Source organism: Bufo bufo, chromosome 6 (assembly GCF_905171765.1).
Source record: "Bufo bufo chromosome 6, aBufBuf1.1, whole genome shotgun sequence".
Taxonomy (NCBI): Eukaryota; Metazoa; Chordata; class Amphibia; order Anura; family Bufonidae; genus Bufo; species Bufo bufo.
Window position 1 is genome coordinate 425,496,717 of NC_053394.1, and position 22,942 is coordinate 425,519,658.

Consider the following 22,942-nt stretch of genomic DNA (forward strand, 5'->3'; position numbering starts at 1 on the left):
ATTCTGCTTTTACCACCAAACGAAGCGTGAACGAATTTCATAACATGAAATTCGCTCATCTCTAGCTGTATTCACACACTCTATTTTTCATGTAGTTTCTGCAGTAAATTTTGAAGTTTAGGGAAAAAAGTTTTACTGTGATTAAAAAATACAAAAAATACAGCAAAAATAGAATGTGTGAATGCCTCAGGGGTCTATAACATGCCCTGTGCTCAATGATGCATGCAGTTGCCAATCAGTTCATCTATAGGTTTCATAAGTTAATAAAAACGAGTTCCTTGTCTATCCTTACTACCAAAATCATCAAAAAGTCATGGGATTTGGCTACCTATGGTTGTCCTGCCATGTTGCAATAAATCTAGAAGGCATCTGTCCAATCTCATCACCAACCCACCTGTTCGCAGCCTATAATCATCTTAAATCAGGATTTTGAACAAAATTTTGTAGCCAAAAATTTCTATTTGAAAACAATTCAAGGTGATTTTTTTTTTTTACATTCTTAAAGGGGTTGTCCAACTAAAAAAACATCTTTAAAATGGCGCAGCGTGGTGTACATAAATTAATAAAAAAATAAAACTCCACTCACCTGAACGATTCCCCTTCTGCTCCTGTCCAGAGTCCCAGTTCTCCATCATTCTCTACTTCCTGCTGCCCTGACGATCTCCTGACACAGGAAATGTGACCTCTGCAAGCTTCTGGCTGCAGTCCCGTGTCCCTGTCCCCTTGTTTTTATGGTGTATTCTCAGGGCTGTTTTAGATTAAACGATCTAGCAGACGATTGTCGGGAGGGAATCCTGTTCGCTAGCGGAGGAGACCACTGCTATTAGATGCAGCGATCTCCTCCATAGCATGGGTAGGAGCGATCATTATGCCATCACTCGTCACCCCATACTGACTAGTTGTTTGCCGGCACATATTGTGATTAGGCAGCACGATCTGCCGCAGGGAACCAATGATTTTTAAGCTTGCTCGTTCATTGGGTAATCGGCGGCAGTATTAGACTGCCAGATCATTCCTGCGAGTCTAATATAGGCTTAAGGTACGGGAATAAGTAGGCTTACGATGACAAAGTGAATAAAAGGTTTACTAAGCAGTGATAAAGACATAATACACACAAAACATACACAGATCAGCATGAAGTAAAGAAACAATAATTTAACCTGCAGTCAATTCTTGGTAAACTCCTGCCAGTATTTAAGATGGTAGGTACAAAAGACAGGTAGTTCTCACACAGAGGTCTTCTTTGGAGCCTTTTCTCTGTTACATGTAGCTTTATACCCCTAAGAATCTTCCAGTGTGCAGCGAACTCAGCCCATAGAAATGCGGCCTTGTGCCCATCTGTACGAGGAACTACAGAAAAGTACTACATTGAAAAGTAATAACTGAAGGGAAAGAACCACTAAAATGAACCTTAAAGGGACTCTGTCACCACTTTCTAACCCCCCCTTTTAAAAGTATTGTTATCTCCATGGCGCCCCTGTGATTACAAAGGTGTTGTTAGAAGATAAATTCGCCGTCTCCTTTTGATAAAAAGAGCTTTTATCTAACCTGTCAATCTTCTTGATAAGGTGCCCAGGGCGTTTCTGTTGGTCTCAAGCTGCCGCCCGCCGCCGCCGCTGTTGGTGCCCAGCTCCTCCCCTGATGCTTTCAGCGCCGCCTGAATGTAATGAAATACGCCTCCGGCTCTCGCTCAGTGCCCCCTTCTCCTTTTCAAAGATCCCGCGCGTGCGCACAGGCCTGTGCCTGATGCGCCCGTGCGGACATTTACAATCAGCCTCATTGACCGAAGTGCGCATGCGCGCACTTCGCTCAACCTCCTCATCAGACGGCCGGCTGCAGTGCTCGTCTGATGAGGAGGTTGAGCGAAGTGCGCGCATGCGCACTTCGCTCAATGAGGCTGATTGTAAATGTCCGCACGGGCGCATCAGGCACAGGCCTGTGCGCACGCGCGGGATCTTTGAAAAGGAGAAGGGGGCACTGAGCGAGAGCCGGAGGCGTATTTCATTACATTCAGGCGGCGCTGAAAGCATCAGGGGAGGAGCTGGGCACCAACGGTGGCGGCGGCGGGTGGCAGCTTGAGACCAACAGAAACGCCCTGGGCACCTTATCAAGAAGATTGACAGGTTAGATAAAAGCTCTTTTTATCAAAAGGAGACGGCGAATTTATCTTCTAACAACACCTTTGTAATCACAGGGGCGCCATGGAGATAACAATACTTTTAAAAGGGGGGGTTAGAAAGTGGTGACAGAGTCCCTTTAAAGCAGATTTTCTGCATATGTCTTTTATCGCTGCTTAGTAAACCTTTTATTCATTTGGCCATTCTTTAAGCCTCTTTAGTCCTGTACATTTGAATCCACAGAAAAGCACCCACGTGTCCCTGTCTTGTGAGGTCACTGCTGCAGCAGGATGTAGAAAATGGTGGAGGACAGGGCTGCCTCAGTACAGGAGTGATGGGGGATCTGTGCGGTGAGATTTTTAAAGAATTTTTTTTTTTTACCCCAATAACTGCTGTAAGTCTACTGTAATTTGTCTTGCGGGACACAGGGCTTTCTTGCTGGTTCAAATTAGACCTGCTATTTTTTTTTTTTTTTTTTTTTTGTTGATCTTATGTAAAGACAAATGGGCAGAAAAGAAATATTAACTCCAATGGGTGCAGTGCTGCAGTTACCAGCTCTGTCCACTACACAATGGATGGCACTGTGTAGGTCTGATACAAGGTAACAGCTGATCGTCGAGGATGTGGAGTGTCGGATGCTACTAATCTGATATTCATGGCCTATATTGAGGATGGGCCACCCATATAAAAATTTTGGACAACCCCTTTAAGGTTCTGGTGAGCAGGGTTAGGGTTAGATGTCCCCATATACAAATAAAGAGCTTTAGGTCACAGTCACTATGAATCTATATGCAAGAACATGCAGTGAGAAGATAGCTTTGTGTTCTCTCTGCATGCTCTCCAGCCCCTTCTGCCACAGGCCGCCCTGTGATGTCATCAATGACATAATGGGTTTCTTAGACAACTGCCCGAATACAGACGCAGCGCTTGGTTTTCTTAAAGGAAACTATTTCCATAACTAGTTGGGCTCAAAATACAGACCATGTGCCTACCGCATTTTGCAGAACAGAAAATTCTTCTCCATGATAGAAATGCCTGTTCTTGTCCGGAAATAGAGGGAAGAATAGGACGTTCTATCTTTTTTGCGGCCCCATGGAAATCAATGGGTCCGCATCCTATCCGTAAAATTGCAGAACGGTTGCAGACAGAAATAGACGGTCGTGTGAATGGGACCCTAAGTCTGTTCAAACTGTCGGAGTGAGGGTGTTTTTCTAATTCTGTACAGCCCTTTACCAAGCACCTGTCATCAGGATCAACCCTATTAAATTAGACATACCGTCTGGTAGCGTTGATTCTGCCAGTTAAAATAATACTCTTCTTGTGAAATGCGATTGTGGCATTCCCAAGGAAAAAGGCGTTTTATTCTTTAAGCAGGGGATGGCTTCAGTTCACCATGGGGCGTGGCCAGCACTGAAAAGCCGAGGGGCGCCGCACCGCCCCTTGGTGCACCGAAGACCTCAACTACAGAAAGAATAAAAAATCTTTTTTCTCAGGAATGCCGCAACCAATTTGCAAGGCAGACAGGATTGTAGTCAGCAGGATCAACTCTAGCAGGCAGCATGTCTGGCTTAATATCGTTGATCCGGCTTACAGGTGCTCTTTAAATCCATGTCCTCTACATTCAGTACTGTTAATACCACGGACACCACAAAATAATTAAAATTTATAATACAACCAACACAACTCCAAAAAGACCCAGACATCTGTCTCACCGACACTTCTAACTAGACAAAGCCTTCAATAAGCAACGGAACGACCAAAAACATCTGGAAACAAGGGGTAGAACATTACAGATCATCCCAATAGGATCTTGCATTTGTGGACTTTTTTTTTTTTTTGACAAGCGTTAAGAGAGACTGAGCCATGCAGTTTTTGGCTTGCAGACTCATGCGAAGGCTGCTGCCAGTGGGAGAGTTAGTGCCGAGGTTGTACATATAGCCGTCAGGGGTCCGTTACTTCCCACCAACCTGCGTTCCCCTAAGTAAGTTATATGGATATCAAATTTAACACACAGGATCGTCTTTGGCAAGTTCTCTTGAAAATGAACATGACACAGTGTAAAGCGGTGCCACGTATGACCGTGATGTCAGCACATTGCATGTTCATTCTCAAAAAGTCTGAAGGGGAAAAAAAAAAATTTTGGTTTTAGGACTCTCTTTGTGACAGCTATGTGTAGAAGCGTTGACCGAAGGTGGGAAATAGGCAACAGTGCAGCAGTGATGGGCAACCAAATCCAGATGAAGGGCTAGCTAGGATTTTCATGGCTGAAGAATGCCCTCTAACACAAGCACTACAGACCTATTAAACACGTGAGGTCCTGAGAGAGTGACTTTACCAAGATACCATACCTTCTATAAAGCTTGGGACTACTTGCCAATTATTTTATGTTTTCAGGATACTTGTTCTGTTTGGTAACCCTAATGAAGGGTAGTTGTTGAGATTTACAGTATAACAATTTTTCTTTACTGATCTTGAGTCATTTCCTATAGTCAAGTCACATCTGGAGGTGCCTTCAGAATTCTTATGGTTGCCATTGGAGACAGACTACAGTTAATCTGCACTCTGTAGTCAGATGAATGCTTGAGCTGCTGACAGCCATTCCTCCCATACTCATCTAGCACCAGCTTATCTCCTGGGCAAACAACAAAGCTTCAGGGTATTTTCAAATCCATCATGTCTGACGCTTCCTTTCTCCAACACCTGATGTTGGGGAACAGACGGGACACACCAATACACAGGTTTGGCTGACTTTCATCTAAATCTGGCCATTCACATTAATGTAATGTTGTCCAAACCTGACAATTTCGGCAAGACAAGCCAACCATGTAATGTGTATAGGGATGAACCGATTGTCCCCCAACAAGAAGGGTCAGGCTGTTACAGCAGAACTCTCTAGATTCGGCATAGCTGGAAATTACCACAATGCCCGCCGGTACCGTTGACTATAATGGGATCCAGGTATGGATAGTATCACACTAGCGTTACAGGACTCCGGCAGGCTGTTCTGGGAAAGAACAGCCAGCCGGAGCTCTCTAGATTCGGCATAACCAGATGTTACCACAATGCCTTCCAGCAAAATTGTGGTAACATCTGGCTATGCTGGAATGCTGGATCCAGAGAGCTCCGGTTGGCCGTTCTTAGCCGGAACAGTCTGCTAAAGACCTGTGATGCTAGTGTGAAACTAGTCATACCTGATCGATCCTGTTGTTCTTGGGTAGATAAGCCAGTAAGAGAGTAGTCTGGTATTAGCCTACTCCCTTCACCCTATACAGAACACATGCATGCTTGACCAAAACATGGATACAGAGGGAACAGATGTTGCCCAAATATGCATTCAGGTGACTACTCGCTAAAGTGTATGGGCACCTTAGCTGCAAGAATTATCCAGGTGAATATAGCTTTGGATGTGACTGGAGTATAAGACATCATGTTACTCAACGTTATATGGAAATTTAAACTGTGAAATGGTGTAATAAGTTGGAGCTTTCTTGTATATTTGAGGCAGATAAAAAAAATGGAAATATGATAAACTGCGCATGTGCTTAGAGGACACAATGACAAATGGTTACATTTTGGTTGCTCAAGACTACTGGTAGCATATGGTCAAGGTGGGTGTGAAACGGTTGGAGCTCCAGCTTACCAGGAGATTCCCCCTCACACATATCCAACACAGCGCCACTCACGTCAAACGGCTGCGAGGAAACGGGAAGGGAGAACGAGGGGAGACAGAGGGAACACAACATAAAAAGAAAACAAAAAAAAACAAAAACATAACGCTTAGTGCTATTTGTTGGTGGGAGATGGAAAGTGAGAAAAATGGGCAATTTTTATTTTTAGAAAATTATTTCAAAAAGTTGGCATTTTATTTTCTCCCTTAAATATAAAACAATGCTGTGATAAGATGTTTTTTTCTCTTAAATATCTACACATAATTGGGAGACACACATGCCAACGAGGACTACTTACCTGTAGACATGCTATCTCCAGGAGACAGGCCATCTAAGATACTGTTGTCTGAAGACTGAGGACTGGAAGCAGACTGACTCGTGGGAGGCTGTGGAGGGGGAAGTGAGGGTCTCTGTCTTGGTTTAGGAGTAGGACGGGATTTTGTTAAAGTGCTGGTCACTGGAGGCGGAGACGCCAGGCTCGGCGTCAGAGCGAGAGAACCTTGGTAGTTGAGTCCATAGGGTGAAGGTGTGCTAGGAGGGGTTGGGGAAAGACTGACGGGAGAAGGTTGACCCGTTGACTGATCTGACACTGCCCCTGTCTGAGTGTACGTGATTTTGGGTGGAACAGGTGCTAGTTTCTTAGACACTATGGACAGAAAAAAAAGGATGTTATATAAGGTAAGGTCAACATCGTCCAACCACAATGGCATGAGTCTATTGGGTCTATGTAGTTCGGCGTGGAGAGGACCATCTTATGTCATCCTCTGCCGCTACCTACCAAGTTGCATCTCAAATGTACCTTTCCTAAGAGAATGAGGACTTTGCTCTGTTGATAGTTGGTTCAGCCCCATTCCACCTGTGGACACCATATGACCAGTGCTAGGACTTCCCTTTGGCCCAGATACAGGAGAAATCTCCTTCCCTTTCAATGTACTGCAAAATAAAATCGCAAACGTCGTAAAAAGAGATACTCGGAATCAGACTAAAATTATTTTTGGACAAAGTAGACACGATCAAGTGAAATCAGACATCTTAACTACTTACTCTACAGACAGACTTTCCATAAATTTAAGAAAGACTGATTCTAAAGATTACTCCTGTCTCACATGGTTTTCAATCAGAATGGACATTCCTGGAAGATCACTACGACCTCTGCTGACACACAATAAATTTAGAGAAGGTACCTAAAAAGTTTTGTCTACAGCTCCATCAAACTCTTCCTTTTCCACTCAATCAATTATTAGAGCGTTCACTAAGGGAGGGGGATTGGCAGTCTAAGTTTAATAAAGCATATGATGTTCTAACATAAAAAGTAATACATTCCGATTCATGTCCGAAAGGTAAAATATTATTTTCTATTCTAGACAGCAGCTTAAACCAGTGGTTCCCAACATGACCCTAAAAAAAGTAATTCTACTCCTGGGAACGCCCTACTACCAGTCCCACCTCAAAGATACTTGGAATAGGGTGGGGTACTGCATTCTATAATCTGTCTGACCCTGTTAGACTGGGATATCTGTACTAACTTTGGGGCGACAGTTGGATGGATCTTTTTGTTGAATGGTTCTCTCAAAAAGAAGTTGAACACAAGCTGTCCTACTTCAAAGATCCTCATCGATCAGCTGAAATCTGCAGGAGGACCTGGTGACAAGTGCCCGATTCTCCTGCATTGCACTAAATGAAACTAAATGGGATGTCTGAAAAAAGCACTGATGCGTTGGGTCCTCTTAGGAGACACTCTTTGAAGCTGTAATCTTCTCTTAACCACGCAGATTTTTTCATCATCGCTTTCCAAGGGCTATAACTTTTTTGTTTTTCCATCAATCTACCTGTATGAGGGCTTGTTTTTTGCAGGGCAAGTTATAGTTTTAAATGCACCATTTTGGGTGCATATAATCATTGATTAAAGCCAGCGATCTAGTCTAAGGCCCTTTTGCTGCGTCGGTAAAAAGTCGTATTGGTGGTCACTAAGGAGTTAAACTGATGAAGGTGGGGGCCACCTCCGTCAACATATCCTTTTACAAGTAATTAGAACCTATTGGACTTCGAAGCTTTACTGTAATGGAATCCATTCACAGAGTGAAGACTCCACGACTCTTGATCACAGATTCGTGTTGCTCATTTTTGAGACTTTTATTTTATTTTTTTATATGAGGCTGACATTCATTTTTATGGGACTGACTCATGCCGCTGAGTCATTTTGTCCCCTTAGCAAAGACATTCATTTCCTTCATACTTGGTGGATATTTTAAGCTCCACAAGGCCCTTGAGGGGATTTGCTGCAGCTTTAAAATGAAGCCACCGAAAAACTGCTGAAGTCTTCTCGGCTGTTTGGATGATTACCTGGCAAAGCATACATCGTTTCTGTTTTATTTTTTACTAAGCAAGTCTTTCAATGCAACATCTTGTCCCATGGAGGCGCAGTTTTTACAATGACATACATCAAACCTGTATTCAATTACCTAGTCAGCTTGGTTCCCTTGTCTCGAGCGCAGGAACAGCTGAGCCACGGGGGCGAGGCTGACATAGCGGGAAGGTTAGGGGTGCCAGATGGGTCGGGTTTGGTTAGGACGAGTGGGGTTTTGATGTAGAGCGGTGAGACGTTAGGCTCAGAAGCGTGAGGATCAGAGAGGGAGCTTTGCTTAGTGAGGTGTAAAAAGCAAGGTTTGGGGTTCGAGTTTATGTCAAGCTTTGGAGGGGAAGGAGGCAAAGTTTGGCTGTAGCCAGACCACCGAAAGGTAGAGGTGGCATCAGGCTTGGCAGATGGTGGAGCTTTAGGAGGGTGAGGATGGAGGGTAGGGTGCTGTGAGCTTGGGTACGAGAGGGGTCGGTCTTCTTCAGGGGAAGGATAGTTGTAACAGGAATCCGACCACTGGGGCGAAATCTCATCTCCGCTGTACTCGATGGAGGGGGGGAAGAGCGATAAAAGGAACACAGGAACAACAAAACAAAAAAAATAGAAACAGAAGACAAGAGAAAAAATATTTGTACATGGAATAACCCAACAAGAGAGTAAAAAAAGTGGTCAGAAGTGCAAAACGCGTAGGATGGTAGGTGAGGAGGTTCTATCTGCAAGAAAAGCCATTCGCTCTGCAGGTAATGGAGAGGATGAGTGCGGATGAAGTCAAGGTCAGTGGCAGACAGGAGCACAGATGGTCAACGCTCACAAACACAGGTACGAATGGAAGAAAGTCACGAGACATGCAATTCAGTATCCAGACAACACACAAATACGGACACAGCACGTATGCAGGGTTCTTTTTATGTTCAAAACAATTTTTCGCTAATTTTTTGAGCAATGATTGATATTGTAAGTAACTGGTTTTATGGGGTTAATCGATGGATTATTCTAATGAAAAAAATGAGTTATAGAAAAAAAATCCTTACTAAAAACAGCTCCAAACCACACAGTATAAATCTGCATATAATGCTTTGCAAATACTTTTATTTATACATGACCACCAGTCACTTCCAGAGCTGCATTCAAAATTCTGATGGTGTCCTTTTGCTCTCGGGCGTCACAAGGTCACATTTTTTTTACTTCTGTATCTGAACTGAGTAACATTCTGTAACACAGGACCGGGAGGTGCGTCAAAAAGAATTGTGAACGCAGCTCTGCTAGTAAATGGAGTAGAAGACAAGATGAAGCTCAAGGTTAGAAAAGGTGAGTGAAGTATTGTAAAGTCAATCTGATGATGATCAGATAGAGATACTGACTACTGGTGTCTTGTGTTTAACGACTTGATCCAAGGGAATAGGCAGAGTGTTACTATAATTTAGGAGGGCGTTAGCTAGCCCTCAAATCAAAGTAATGACGGATATTGGGATGCCAGACATTTGTAGACTGGTGAACAATTCAGCTTACAACCTGCTCCTAGTTTCAGACTTTTCTCATGTGCACATGTCCCTCCCATTATTACATGACGATTGGTGTGTCTAGGATGCTGCTGTCTTCCTTAGGCCGTAAATAGTTTTTGTGTCCGTCCTATTTTGCAGATAGGGACCCATTCATTTCAATGGGTCGGCAAAAAACGCGGACAGCGTGCCGTGTTGTCAGTATGTCCATTCCGAAGCCCCACAAAAAAGATAGAACATTTCCTATTCTTGTCCGTTTTGCGTCTGTGTTACAATGGATCCGCCAAAAAAAAAAAGATGCAACACTGGCGCCATCCGTATCTTTTGTGGATCCGCAATTTGCGGACTGCCAAACACATACGGTCATGTGAATGTAGCCTTATGCAAAATGCCATGTGTGTGCTTTCCTCCCTATCTACAAATTGTGTGATCTGTCTTCCTTGGATGATTTCCCCCTCCCTACACTCTAATCATGTCCAACCTCCTTCCCCTCCCTGCTGATATCTCTAACACTGAATAAAGGGAGGGGGAGAGAGAGCTGTCACAAAGGACTCATCGATTTCTGTCAGATTCGGCAGCTAGGTGATGGACTTACACACACTTTGCAGAAGCAAAATAGTAGGAAATGTGTAATAAAGACTACAGGTATTTAGAAATTGCTCAAGTTTCGGGATCCCATGTGAGTGTAATATGAGGAAATGGGGTATTGGGGGTGATCTGTTGTCACCCCTGGAGTGAGGGTAGAGTTTATGATCTGTAACATAGTTATACTACTGTATACAACCACCAAACAGCTTCCATAGCGCAAAAAGTCCTAAAAACAGAACCCTTGCTGATTCGGTGGAGTCAAATGATATATCAGATGATCCCTCTCAGGGTGGGGCTTTTTAATGGAAGTAATAACACTCACTATTGAATTATAAGATGTCCCTAATAGTGACAGGTTCTCTTCAAAGTGGATATCCTCAAACTCTATTTCTTAACGTAAACAGGTCTGAAATCTGTAGTAGTTATTGTCTCATTAAAGGACAATAATCGCCAGAGATTTGTTTTTCTGATACAGAGTTCCAAATCCCCTGCATAGTCATAAGTATCTGACTGCCTGTCGTCACCACTAGAGGAGACTCACTGTATACACATATTGTGTATAAAATTTTATATAAATTATTTCTTAATTTTTCTGACATAATGTCCAGTTTCTAGCTGCCTGTCGTCACCACTAGAGGGAGCTTGGTGCATATTGCACCAAGCTCCCTCTAGTGGTGACGACAGGCAGCTAGAAACTGGACATTATGTCAGAAAAATTAAGAAATAATTGATATAAAATTTTGAACCTAAAAAAGTCACATGAGGATAAAAAGGTGGAGCATCACTTTAAGGAAGGGATATATGGCAGGTGTGAGGATTAATTACACTGCATTAACATGTCTCCCCTTACAGATGACATAATATCAGGTGAGTTTTGTTAGAAGGGGACGGGACAGGTATGAGGTGACATGTTAGAGGTAGGGGGCCGAGCTATGTCCAGTGTAAATAAATCAGTGACATAGATATTGATTATTAAAAAGAAGCCGAACAGCAGCGTTAGACCGTGGGTCAGCCATGAAGCAGATGAGTGAGGCGTAAAATTGGGGCCACACGTATGCCAAAGCTGAATGGTATAGCTTAAAGGGGGTTTCTGGGTGTTTTCATATTGATGAACTATCCTCAGGATAGGCCATTAATATCAGATTGGCGGGGGTCCCACCGATCATCTGGTTGAAGAGAAGGCCGCGCACCGTGTCGACGGCGAGCAGGTGTAACTACAAGCTGTCCCATTCATTTCCCGTTCCTATTCAAGTGTATACTACAGAGCCGTCCCATTGAAATGAATGGGACGGCTTGTAGTTACACCTGCGCTGTCAACGAAAAGGAAGGAAAACAAGCAAGGGAAGGCTGCGCTCGCATGGAGCACGGCCTTCTTTTCAACCAGCTGATCAGGTGTTGGACCTCTGCCGATTTGATATTGATGATCTATCTTGAGGATAGGTCATCAATATTAAAATCCCGGAAAACCCCTTTAATGTGCAGGCCGCTTTTAGGTCATAAATAAGGGAGAGAGCTTCCCTTGAGGTCAACTTTTAAAAAAAATATGGCCGCTCTCTATATTTAGTACATTTCAATGACTCCAGCCATATATAAATAAGATTGGGGGGAGATTATTAAAGACTGTGCGCCAGTTTTAAGGCACAAAAAAAAAAACTTTTTGTGCAAAAAATTTCAAAACTAAACTTGTTTTCTTTAAAAGCAGATGTCCCATAACTAATGTAAAAATGAGAATCAGACATCATATGGTACTTATGACAATCTCTTTCTAACAAAGCAAGAACCAGCTCTGTACCTCACATGGATCCAGAGATCCCCCCTCTTTCATTGCACCAGTTGCCACTACAGTGCCACCCTTGGCTGTGTCTGGTATTGCAAGTGAAGCATTTCCATATTTAAGTTTTATGTAATAGTAAATCTGTATCACAGATTTCTCTCACATCTACTTGATGCACAAAAGAGATTTTCTGGTGGAAGGACAATAATACAAAATGGCTTTTTCCCCTCAAGTTACAGACATAGGGGAAATATGGTTAAAATATTACTAAATCTTAACTCAAAATGCATAAAAAAGGGTCCTAAAAAATGAGGGGAAAAAATGAACCTAAAAGCGGTCTTGGGGGAGAAGGTTCGTTACTGAGGGCAGGTTGGCTCAAAGCAAAGCGTGTGGTGATGATCGTTGGTTGAGATCTTACCTTGTCCTCTCGGGACCTGGCTGGGAGCCGCTACTGGGAGGAGTGGGGGAGGGAGACTCTACGGAAAAGTCGGGATTTGGTGATTGAGGTGTGGCTGCGGTATCGAGCGGAGGAGGAGCAGGGGGTTGAATGGCGGGCGGGGTGGAGGGGCCTTTGCGGACTAAGGAAGAACTGCGGCGGGCAACCCAAGAGGTGTCCATCACCCTGACGCCCATGCTATGGGGGGAATACAAAGACATCTGCTTACCATCTCTACAAGGGAGGTTAAAGAAAGAGAGAGACTGAGCCAATATCACGGTACAACGGGCTCCCCAACAGGAGGGGAACAAAGGACAAACAGAAGCATAAAATAAGGTTACAGCAATAAAACATATACATCACAGTGAAGCACATTAACCACCTTGATAAAAAAATAGCAATACATAGATCAGTATTCGAACAGAAACCCATCATTCATAGCACACACTCTCGGTAGGTCGGAAGTATAAAATGGCACCTAAGACCACCTTGAAAATGGGGGCTCTATGTACTTGTTCGTACTCCTCAGCTACAGGGCATTAAAATTCGATGAGAGCAAGTGGTATACCCAATGGTTCCTCTGACAGAAATCCTACCTTCCACACATTTTTTTGTTTGACAGGACGGTGGAAATCGGCAAAAAGATAAAACACACACAAAAAAGACAATTCAATAATAGCAATAGACAACAGTGAGGTAAACGTCTACCTGTCCAAAGCACTGGGTCAATGACAGGGCTGTACTTGGTTGGACTGGATGACCAGCCTTACCAGAACGTATAGGTGGTTAGCCAAACTGTCCAAGGGTGAGCTTTTCAGACCCCGAGTCAACCGGCCACAGGTACAGCACAGTCCACGGCCATCTCAATGTATTGGGTGGCATTAAAGGTATCATTAGCCCCAATATGACATAGCTAGGTCAAAACTGAAACAAATGGAGGTTGTCCTAAGGTCCTCAATGTCTCCTTAGTCATATAGAAGGAACTTCCAATAATTATGTTCCCCCATCTTGCCATCAACAGAGTACAGGCTGCCATTCATGACAGTCCATAGTCCGTCAATGGACTCCAAATTGTTGCAATCTGACCAACGGATGAAGGGCCACCATGAATGGTCATTTCTCTATGGTCTTGGAAGAGCAAAGGTCACACACACAAGAGGACACTGGTGGAGGTGCCACATGAAAGTCACAGTGAGATCTGGTACAATAGACATGCACATAGTGAAGGACTGAGGGAGCTGTGGGACAAGATTACACACTACGCATTTCGGGTGGACATCCCGGAGGTACATCTTACCTCTGAATTTTCCTAAGGCTGCATGGACAAAAACACAAATAATGTTAGAGCGGGGTCAGGGCTGAAAGGACAGGACAGGGCCGTCTTCAGGTGGAGGGAGCCCCTGATAGGGAACTATAGGCGTAAAAGCTTAACGAGACGGTCTAACTCTGAGTCTTTTATAATTGATTTAGTAACCCTGCAAATACTGTACCTACCTTACCTCCTACTGATCCACAGTCATATCATGTCTTATACTCCAGTGACCTCAAGAGCTGCAATCCGAATTCTGATGTCAATTTAGATCCCATCATGCATTTCACTCTGCTGAACTCTATTATGGGATATATTGACTACTAAGCAGTGTCTGGTGCAAATGCTGTATTTTCTACACTGCAGACACTGAACCAGCAGGGAGTGATGTGAGACTTTATCAGGAAATTAGTGGAATTCAGCTCTAGCTGTGAGTGGAGCATAAGATACTTGGAGATGCGCTGTTTCTGAATGCTATAGGTCGGTTTACAAGGTACAATGATGTGCACAACTAGAGCTACACATGTGTAAGAGCTTTATATTAACCTACAGTGTTCTTTGTGTAGGGGCTCGATGCCATACTGAATATACAGATGTAGCATTACCATGGTAACCAACCAAATTACTATGAAATTTCCTGAAAACGTGGGAAGGTTTAAGAGCTGAATACTCTAGCATCATTCAGAGGATAGAAAGTGGCAGGTCCAGATGTTAAAGGGCATCTGTCAGCAGATTTGTACCTATGACACTGGTTGACCTGTTACATGTGCTCTTGGCAGCTGAAGACATCTGTGTTGGTCCCATGTTCCTATGTGCCCTCAATGCTGAGAAAAATGAAGTTTTACTACATGCAAATGAGCCTCTAGGTGCAACGGGGGCGTTACCATTACACCTAGAGGCTCTGCTCTCCCTGCAACTGCCGCAACCTCTGCACTTTGACTAGGTCAGGCAGTGAAAACCTCATCATGCCTGGCCCTGTCAATTAAAGTGCAGAGAGCTCGGCAGTTGCAGAGAGAGCAGAGCCTCTAGGTGTAATGGTAACGCCCCCATTGCTCCTAGAGGCTCATTTGCATATATTGAAACTTAATTTTTCTCAGCAATGCGGACACATATGAACATGGGTCCAACACAGATGCCTTCAGCTGCCAAGTGCACATGTAACAGGTCAGCCAGTGTCATAGGTACAAAACTGCTGACAGATGCTCTTTAGGGGGTTGTCCGACAGGATTAACTTTATATATGGGGCAGAAAGGGTTAAAAATAAATAAAAAATGAATGATTACTCACCTCACTGATCTCCTGCAGCTGATGTGGGCACCACTGTATCCAATGAGTAGCTGAGCAGCCATCTGCTACCATTTCCCAAGTGTCCGGCCAGTGGGGACCAGAGGGGAGCAGGCAGGTGTCAGAATTGGTGGCAGTGGGCTGACCAATTTCTTTTTTTAACCTATTCTAGCCCTCATATTTAAAAATGTAATCCCGATGGACAACCCCTTTAAGTGCATATAGGAACAGTAGTCTCAGGGTTAAAGATAAGCCACATCGAAGAGAGAAAATCTAGCCCCCGAGAAGAGAGAGAGTCGGAGAAGGAAACTTGTAAGAAACACCATATTCTATCGGTAAGTGATGGCCCAAACAGCCTCCGTTACAGCATTTTACTTGTTATAGCAGCAGCTTGTGCTCCGGAGCTGTTCTTCCTACTAACAGCTAAAGGAGGAAAAGTTGCAACTTTTGATATCTGTCATCCAGTCATAGAAGCAGCATACATGCATGGACAGGCCAACGCGCCATACCGACCATCTACCTTCGAAGGAGAAAGTGGGCGCTATTCTGCTATTTAATTAAAGGGCCGTGATAGTCGATACAGGTCACAATTCTATTGGGAAGGCAGATTTATAGTTTAGTTTCTACTATGCAACCGGTGACTGAGCGGCCACCCACCATCATCTCGCTTAAAACACTGCTGCGAATCACTTGCCTCCACGGGGGATCTGGCTAATCTGCAGACGCTTCGCTTTTCATCTTGGTAAATTTTTCTTGGCAGATGAAACACAGTCCTAGCAACGTGGCGACCTAACACAGGCTGCCTACCAAGCCTCGGAGCGGCCGCCTCGAGACGCCCACTGGGTGACCTTAGATCATACGTTTTTCAGCAGAACGCCGCTCGATACTTGCCAAGTGATTGCAGAAAAGAGCAAAGTACCGTCCAGCCTCATCCCGTTAATGCACCTTCATGAGGTTTTATCCCATACGTACAGCTTACTCATAGGCTTTCTCTTTCTCAAATTTTCTAAATCTCTGCTTGCTGTTGGCTGAAAACCCCATCCTGACCTAGTCCTGCTCACGCAGCTGCAGGGATCATTACAAGGTATCACAGCCATGGTCAAAAGGAGTCCAGCTTCTGGATAGTTTTCATTCACTGACTGCAAGGGAAGGGGAATGGAGTGATGGTCACACATGCCGTGCGCTGCCGTTCCATTCATAGCCAAGCGCTGTAATCACCTTCTCTTTTGGAGGTCCCTTAAAGATGTGTGACAGTCACTCCATTCCTTTGAGGGGGACCCAGGGGCCCCCCGGTTTTGTGATATTTAGGGGTCCTGGCAGTCGGACTCCTACTAACCAGATGCTTATCCTGTGGATGTTTGTTAGGGTGGGACAACCCTTTTAAATTCCAACCAGAATTATAATCCGGAGCTGCGTTCACAATTCTGCTGGTCATCATTGGAAACAGTCAACAAGCATGTCGACAGACACACCCCTAGCTTAGCTGAGCTGTAATAATGTGGAGGGGGGGGGGGGGGGAAATTAGATATTATACTCATGTCTTGCAAACAGTGACCCATATTGTGAGCAAAGTGCAAAATACCACAAATTACATAAAAGCCAATAAGAAAAATGCCAATCTCATTGGATAGTAACACATGATAAAATAAAATGCTATACCCATCCTTCTTGTAGAACTCCAGCATCATGTTATCGGTCGCCACGCTGAGCGGTCGCCTGGCCTGGTCATGCTGCTTGCGGTCTGAGTGATCCATATCCGGGGAGGGCATGGAGCTGTAGTTGGCATTGTGGTTGGTGTGTACGGGGCTGCCGTAGTTACCCGTCACATTAAACTCTATATCTGTTGGAAAAAAATACAATTATTAAAGAGAGTCTGACTGTGCTGGGCCAGACCACCCGACACGGAGCGCCAGACAATCTAAAAAATGCCGCTATCTGTAGTCTGTGCACTCACCGCCTGGGAAGAACCAGTCAGCATGTTGGATTATAGGCTCAATGATCCCTACAATCTGTAAGGACACGGTGGTCATCATTTCAGTGATATTGCTACACGAAGGAAAAGATTAAAACGATTATGACAAACATAAAAGATCATAATTACCCTGAGAACGTGTTATAACGGATAAACCTAAAAACAGCCGCAATGCGCAATACAAATTCGCTAGACACTGTGAACGAGCTGCTGTTGACGGATCTGCTTTATTTATTTTGTATAATTGGTTTGTATAATTGGGGCCCTGCTATGAATGGACTGCAGATTTGATCGCCTATACCAGTATTAGACTAAGGGCTCGTTCACACAACCGTGTGAAGCCTGTTGCTATTATGCGGACCGCATTTGCGGATCCGCAATACACGGGCACCGTTCCGTGGCCATTCCGCATCACGGATGCGGACCCATTCATTTCAATGGGTCCGCAAATCCGGAGGTGCGGAACGGAAGAACGGAACAGAACACTACGGAACCACTACGGAGTGCTTTCTGGGGTTCCGTTCCGTGCTCTATCTTTTTGCGGAACAGGAGGATCGCTGACCCATTCAAGTGAATGGGTCTGCGATCCCCATGTGCCTGCCCCACGGATGGTGCCGTCCACAGCACGGGCTTCACACGTTCGTGTGAACGAGCCCTAAGGGCGCCACTCGAACATGCTATCTAACAGCATTAGCACCGTATTATGTCTTTTTTAATACTTTTTATGTTTATGTATCAATCTGTCCTAAGCATTCACTTTATTATTAGGATAAAGTCACTATTAGATCTGTCAAGAGCATTTTGCCTGCACACTGGCAGCTTCCTATCTGCAACCATTCTGCTTACTGATGGTTTCCAGGTAACAACCCTGCACATATTAAAAAACGGAAAGAAAAACCAATACTTTCCTTCACAATAACAGATGGTAGACACATTGTTCATCATCTCACAACTTTAAACTTATCAGAACGTCTGGCTACTTACCCTTCTGCTTGTGGCCAGAGAAGATTAGGCCCCAATACAATGGCCATATTGCTGGGAGTCATCTTGTTAGCGTCCTGATATTCTGTTAACTTGGACAGAAACTTGATCACATACCTGACATGAAAGTAAGAAGAGTTTCATGGGAATTAAAATGTAAGCAAAACTTCTCCAAAGTAAAATTTAAGTAAAAGCTCTCCAAAGTAAAAAAAAAAAACTCCCCAAAGTAAAATTAAGTAAAACCTCCCCAAAGTAACATTTAAGCAAAATCTCTACAAAGTAAAATAAAAGTAAACTTTCTCCAAAATACAATTTAAGTGAAACCTCCTCAAAGTAAAAATTAAGCAAACTTTCCCCAAAGTAAAATTTAAGTAAAACCACTCCAAAGTAGAATTTAAGTGAACCCTCTTCAAAGTAAAATTTAAGTAAAGCCTCCCTAAAGTAAAATTTACGTAAAACCTCCACAAAGTAAAATTTAAGTAAAAAATCTTCAAAATACAATTGAGTTAAATCTTCTCTACACAAAAATTTAAGTAACAGCACTCCAAAGTAAAATTTATGTAAATCCTCTGCAAAGTAAAATTTAAGTAAAACCTACCAAACTAAAATTTAATCAAAACCTTCCCAAAGAAAAATTTAAGTAAAACCTCTCCAAAGTAAAATTTACGTAAAAAACTCCACAAAGCAAAATTTAAGTTAACCCTTACCAAAATAGACCGCCATTTAGCCAGACCAGATATTTTCTGTGACAGATTTTTCACTATATATTATGCACACTGGTCATCTTGATCACATTTGGGTGGTCGTCTTAATCAATGGTTATCTTCGACTTGAATTCAGAGTCATGGCCATTTATTCTCCAGGACAGCCCCCCCCCCCCCCCCCCCCCAATAACAGGAATCCCTTTCACTTACTTGAAGTTGTTGTAATTGGATTTTGGAAGTTTCTCACATGCGTTCCACAAAGCCTGCAGCCTCTTGTCCTGGTCCTGGATGCTGAAGTAGGGAAATACGCAAAGAGAAGGACTATAACTAGGAGGACCCCATCACATATATATTTTTAACATGTAAGGACTATTCCTACTCTGATGATACCAGTGTGGGGCAGTGATGACTATACGTTTTGAACAATGCAGAATCCAAACATTTTAGTGAGGTCCCCCCATGGAAATGACCAAACATCTACTGTAGTCATCTAGAATTAGAAAAACATAGCTTATTTATTCCAAAGAGCGCCATGCCTGTCCACAGGTTGTGTCTGGTATTGCAACTTGGCTCTATGGTAGAGAATTGGGCTGAGCTGGAGTACCACGCACAACTTGTGGTGCTGTTTTTGGAAGAAAAAAAGACATGGACAATGGGGACATTTACTAAGACCCGCGATTTAGAAGCCGGTCTTAGTCCATGTCTGGTGGCGCTTGATGTGCCTAAGTTATGTAGAGGCGCCGGTCTCTACATAACTTAGGCGCTGGCCGTGAGACTTGCTTAAATTTATGCAAGCTTCCTTGTAGGCATAGATTTAAGTCATTTTCCACGCCAAAAACAGGCGTGGAAAATGATAAATGAAACTGGCCGGCCTGCCCCCTTCCCCGCCCACGCCATGCCATCTTTATTCCAGAGCGGAATTCACAGTTCTGCTGGTTTCATAGCTCATATCTTTATCTCATTGCCTGCTTTTTGCTCTGGTGATTTACATACAGGGAAAGGTATTTTTAAAATAAAAATTGGGTCAAAACATGTCAAAGCTTGATGATAGCGTCAAAAAACAACCAGCAGAATATTCGGTACAGCTCTGGAGTATAATAGAATATGTAACTCAGCATCAGTACAGGATAAGTAATATAATGTATGTACACACTATTCTGCTGGTGCAGTCACTGAGTGCAGCTCTGGAGTATAATAGAATATGTAACTCAGGATCAGTACAGGATAAGTAATGTAATGTATATACACAGTGACTCCACCAGCAGAATAGTGAGCGCAGCTCTGGAGTATAATACAGGATGTAACTCAGGATCAGTACAGGATAAGTAATGTAATGTATGTACACAGTGACTCCACCAGCAGAATAGTGAGTGCAGCTCTGGAGTATAATACAGGATGTAACTCAGGATCAGTACAGGATAAGTAATGTAATGTATGTACACAGTGACTCCACCAGCAGAATAGTGAGTGCAGCTCTGGAGTATAATACAGGATGTAACTCAGGATCAGTACAGGATAAGTAATGTATGTACACAGTGACTCCACCAGCAGAATAGTGAGTGCAGCTCTGGAGTATAATACAGGATGTAACTCAGGATCAGTACAGGATAAGTAATGTATGTATACAGTGACCGCACCAGCAGAATAGTGAGTGCAGCTCTGGAGTATAATACAGGATGTAACTCAGGATCAGTACAGGATAAGTAATGTAATGTATGTACACAGTGACTGCACCAGCAGAATAGTGAGTGCAGCTCTGGGGTATAATACAGGATGTAACTCAGGATCAGTACAGGATAAGTAATGTAATGTATGTACACAGTGACTACACCAGCAGAATAGTGAGTGCAGCTCTGGGGTATAATACAGGATGTAACTCAGGATCAGTACAGGATAAGTAATGTAATGTATGTACACAGTGACTCCACCAGCAGGATAGTGAGTGCAGCTCTGGAGTATAATACAGGATGTAACTCAGGATCAGTACAGGATAAGTAATGTAATGTATGTACACAGTGACTCCACCAGCAGAATAGTGAGTGCAGCTCTGGAGTATAATACAGGATGTAACTCAGGATCAGTACAGGATAAGTAATGTAATGTATATACACAGTGACTCCACCAGCAGAATAGTGAGCGCAGCTCTGGAGTATAATACAGGATGTAACTCAGGATCAGTACAGGATAAGTAATGTAATGTATGTACACAGTGACTGCACCAGCAGAATAGTGAGTGCAGCTCTGGAGTATAATACAGGTGTATTCTCGCCCTACATTTCAGTTGCCTACAACATCATGAATTAAAGATGAAATAATCAGAAATTGAATTGTGGTATTGTACAGTATTTCCTGGAGCTTTGAGGAGGCTGAGAAACAGGAACACTAAACTTACTTGGAAGCTTGGATCCATTCCTCATAAAGCTCAAAGGTCATGAGTGGTTCAGGAAGCTCTCGGAGGTAAGACTTCAGTGCTCCTGAAACAAAGGGCACAATCTCAGTAATGCAATGGTTAACGGAGGTTTACCTAAAAATATGGCTGAGCTGTGAGACAAGAGGGAATGGAGGTAATGGGGAGGTTGAGCGCAGTATACATGCACTGGTCTGTTTAAAGGGGTTGTCTCATTTCAGCAAATAGCATTTATTATGTAGAGGAAGTTAAATTGGTAATCCAACCCCTATAATTCCTCCCAAAATGCCCGGGCCCCTCATACTGGTTATACTTGCCCCACTAATGCCTGAACGGCCGCCGCTGCATCTCCCCGTAGCGTGGATCAAAACATCCGTCGACAGGGGGAGGTGTTGTGAGCCAATAGCAGGCCGTGACGGGAACGAGCCTCCCTAGCATGTCCCCATCAGACATGCAGTGGCGGCTGTGCTGGCATCAGAAGCGACACGGGTGCCAGGGAGCGGGGTAAGTATAACCAGTATGAGGGGCTTGGGCATTTTGGGGAGCATTATAGTGGTTGAATAACCCCTTTAATACAAGCCACTTACTAATGTATTGTGATTGTCCGTATTGCTTCCTTTGCTGGCTGGATTCATTTTTCCATCACATTATACACTGCCCGTTTCCATGGTTACGACCACCCTGCAATCCATCAGTGGTGGTCATGCTTACACACTATAGGAAAAAGCACTAGCCTATGTGCTGGCCCACGCTTGCCAACGCTTTTTTTTCTATAGTGTGCATGCACGACCACCACTAATGAATTGCAGGGTGGTCGTAACCATGGAAACCAGCAGTGTATAATGTGATGGAAAAGTGAATCCAGCCAGCAATGGAAGCAATATGGACAATCACAATACATCAGTGAGTGCCGGGTATTAACTTTCTCTAAACGATAAATGCCACTTGCTGAAGTGAGACAACCCCTTTAAAGGGGCCTCATTCAGCACTACAAACAATGGGCAGCATTCACATCTGCCGCGCCACCTGGTGGAGACACAACCGACCTGCAATAGCGTGGGGGTCAGCGGAGTATTCAGCCACGTCCACCACACAGCAATCCAGGGCGGCTTTCAACTTCTTTAACTTGGAGGCTGAGGGGGCAACTCGGAACAAGCCCTAGAGGAGAAGAGAAGGTTGGCGAGAAGAAGCGGCTACACGTAGGTGTTCCGGCCATAGCAAGCAATCAGGTCACCTCGTCCCAAAGGGCCTTGGAAAATGAGTGCTGAAATCTGATTGGTTCCTAAAAGCAACCCCTTCCGTTTTCCATTTCCTACAAATCGCTGAGTCTTGTATCGCCAGCTGCCATCTTTGAATGATCGTGGGGCATCACCTCACCTTTAATTCCATTTGCAGTTCTCGGCCTATGAGTTTGCACATAGGTGAAACTTTGCCAGGAATGCAGGCTACCCCACGGGAAGTGGAAATGAGTCCCAGCTGCTGCATTTCAAAGCTCTGCCATTCCTGTCCTCTCCCTTTTCCTCTGACCTACGATTAACTTGGAAATGTGTTTGACGGAGCGGGAGGCGAGGGGACGGCGTGAGCAGATGTGACATGGGGAGGCTGACAACTCTCCAATGCACCTAGCACTTATCTATATCTTATCTGTACACTATATACTTTTATATAAGATCTCTGCTTGCTGCCAGCTTTAATCCTATCGCTTTTTCTATTCTAATGCCTGCATCTCCCAAAATATACTACAGCAGCAGAGCATGCTTTGCACGATGGGGACTGGTCGGAGATGAAATTCTGTATGCAGCTTTAGCTGTGACTGGAGTAGAAGACATGATCAGACTCGCAGGTGA

The 22,942-nt window shown here is 43.9% G+C and overlaps 1 protein-coding gene across 3 annotated transcripts in view; it reads right to left on the minus strand.

The window, feature by feature from the left end:
• The window catches only part of ARHGAP44 (Rho GTPase activating protein 44), a 134,671-nt gene that overhangs the window by 1,873 nt on the left and 109,856 nt on the right, over nucleotides 1-22,942 (minus strand). Inside the window, exons 11-21 of one of the 3 annotated variants that reach the window (XM_040437532.1) lie at nucleotides 22,142-22,253; nucleotides 21,081-21,162; nucleotides 18,899-18,979; nucleotides 17,988-18,101; nucleotides 16,986-17,077; nucleotides 16,691-16,871; nucleotides 12,421-12,636; nucleotides 8,248-8,679; nucleotides 6,585-6,718; nucleotides 6,084-6,431; nucleotides 5,758-5,809 (exon numbers count right to left, since the gene is read on the minus strand). In XM_040437532.1, the coding sequence (XP_040293466.1) occupies nucleotides 5,802-5,809; nucleotides 6,084-6,431; nucleotides 6,585-6,718; nucleotides 8,248-8,679; nucleotides 12,421-12,636; nucleotides 16,691-16,871; nucleotides 16,986-17,077; nucleotides 17,988-18,101; nucleotides 18,899-18,979; nucleotides 21,081-21,162; nucleotides 22,142-22,253 (1,800 nt within the window). In that variant the 3' untranslated portion in view covers nucleotides 5,758-5,801. The remainder of the gene's footprint in view (nucleotides 1-5,757; nucleotides 5,810-6,083; nucleotides 6,432-6,584; nucleotides 6,719-8,247; nucleotides 8,680-12,420; nucleotides 12,637-16,690; nucleotides 16,872-16,985; nucleotides 17,078-17,987; nucleotides 18,102-18,898; nucleotides 18,980-21,080; nucleotides 21,163-22,141; nucleotides 22,254-22,942) is intronic. The other 2 variants (XM_040437531.1, XM_040437533.1) reach the window with 2 other exon arrangements.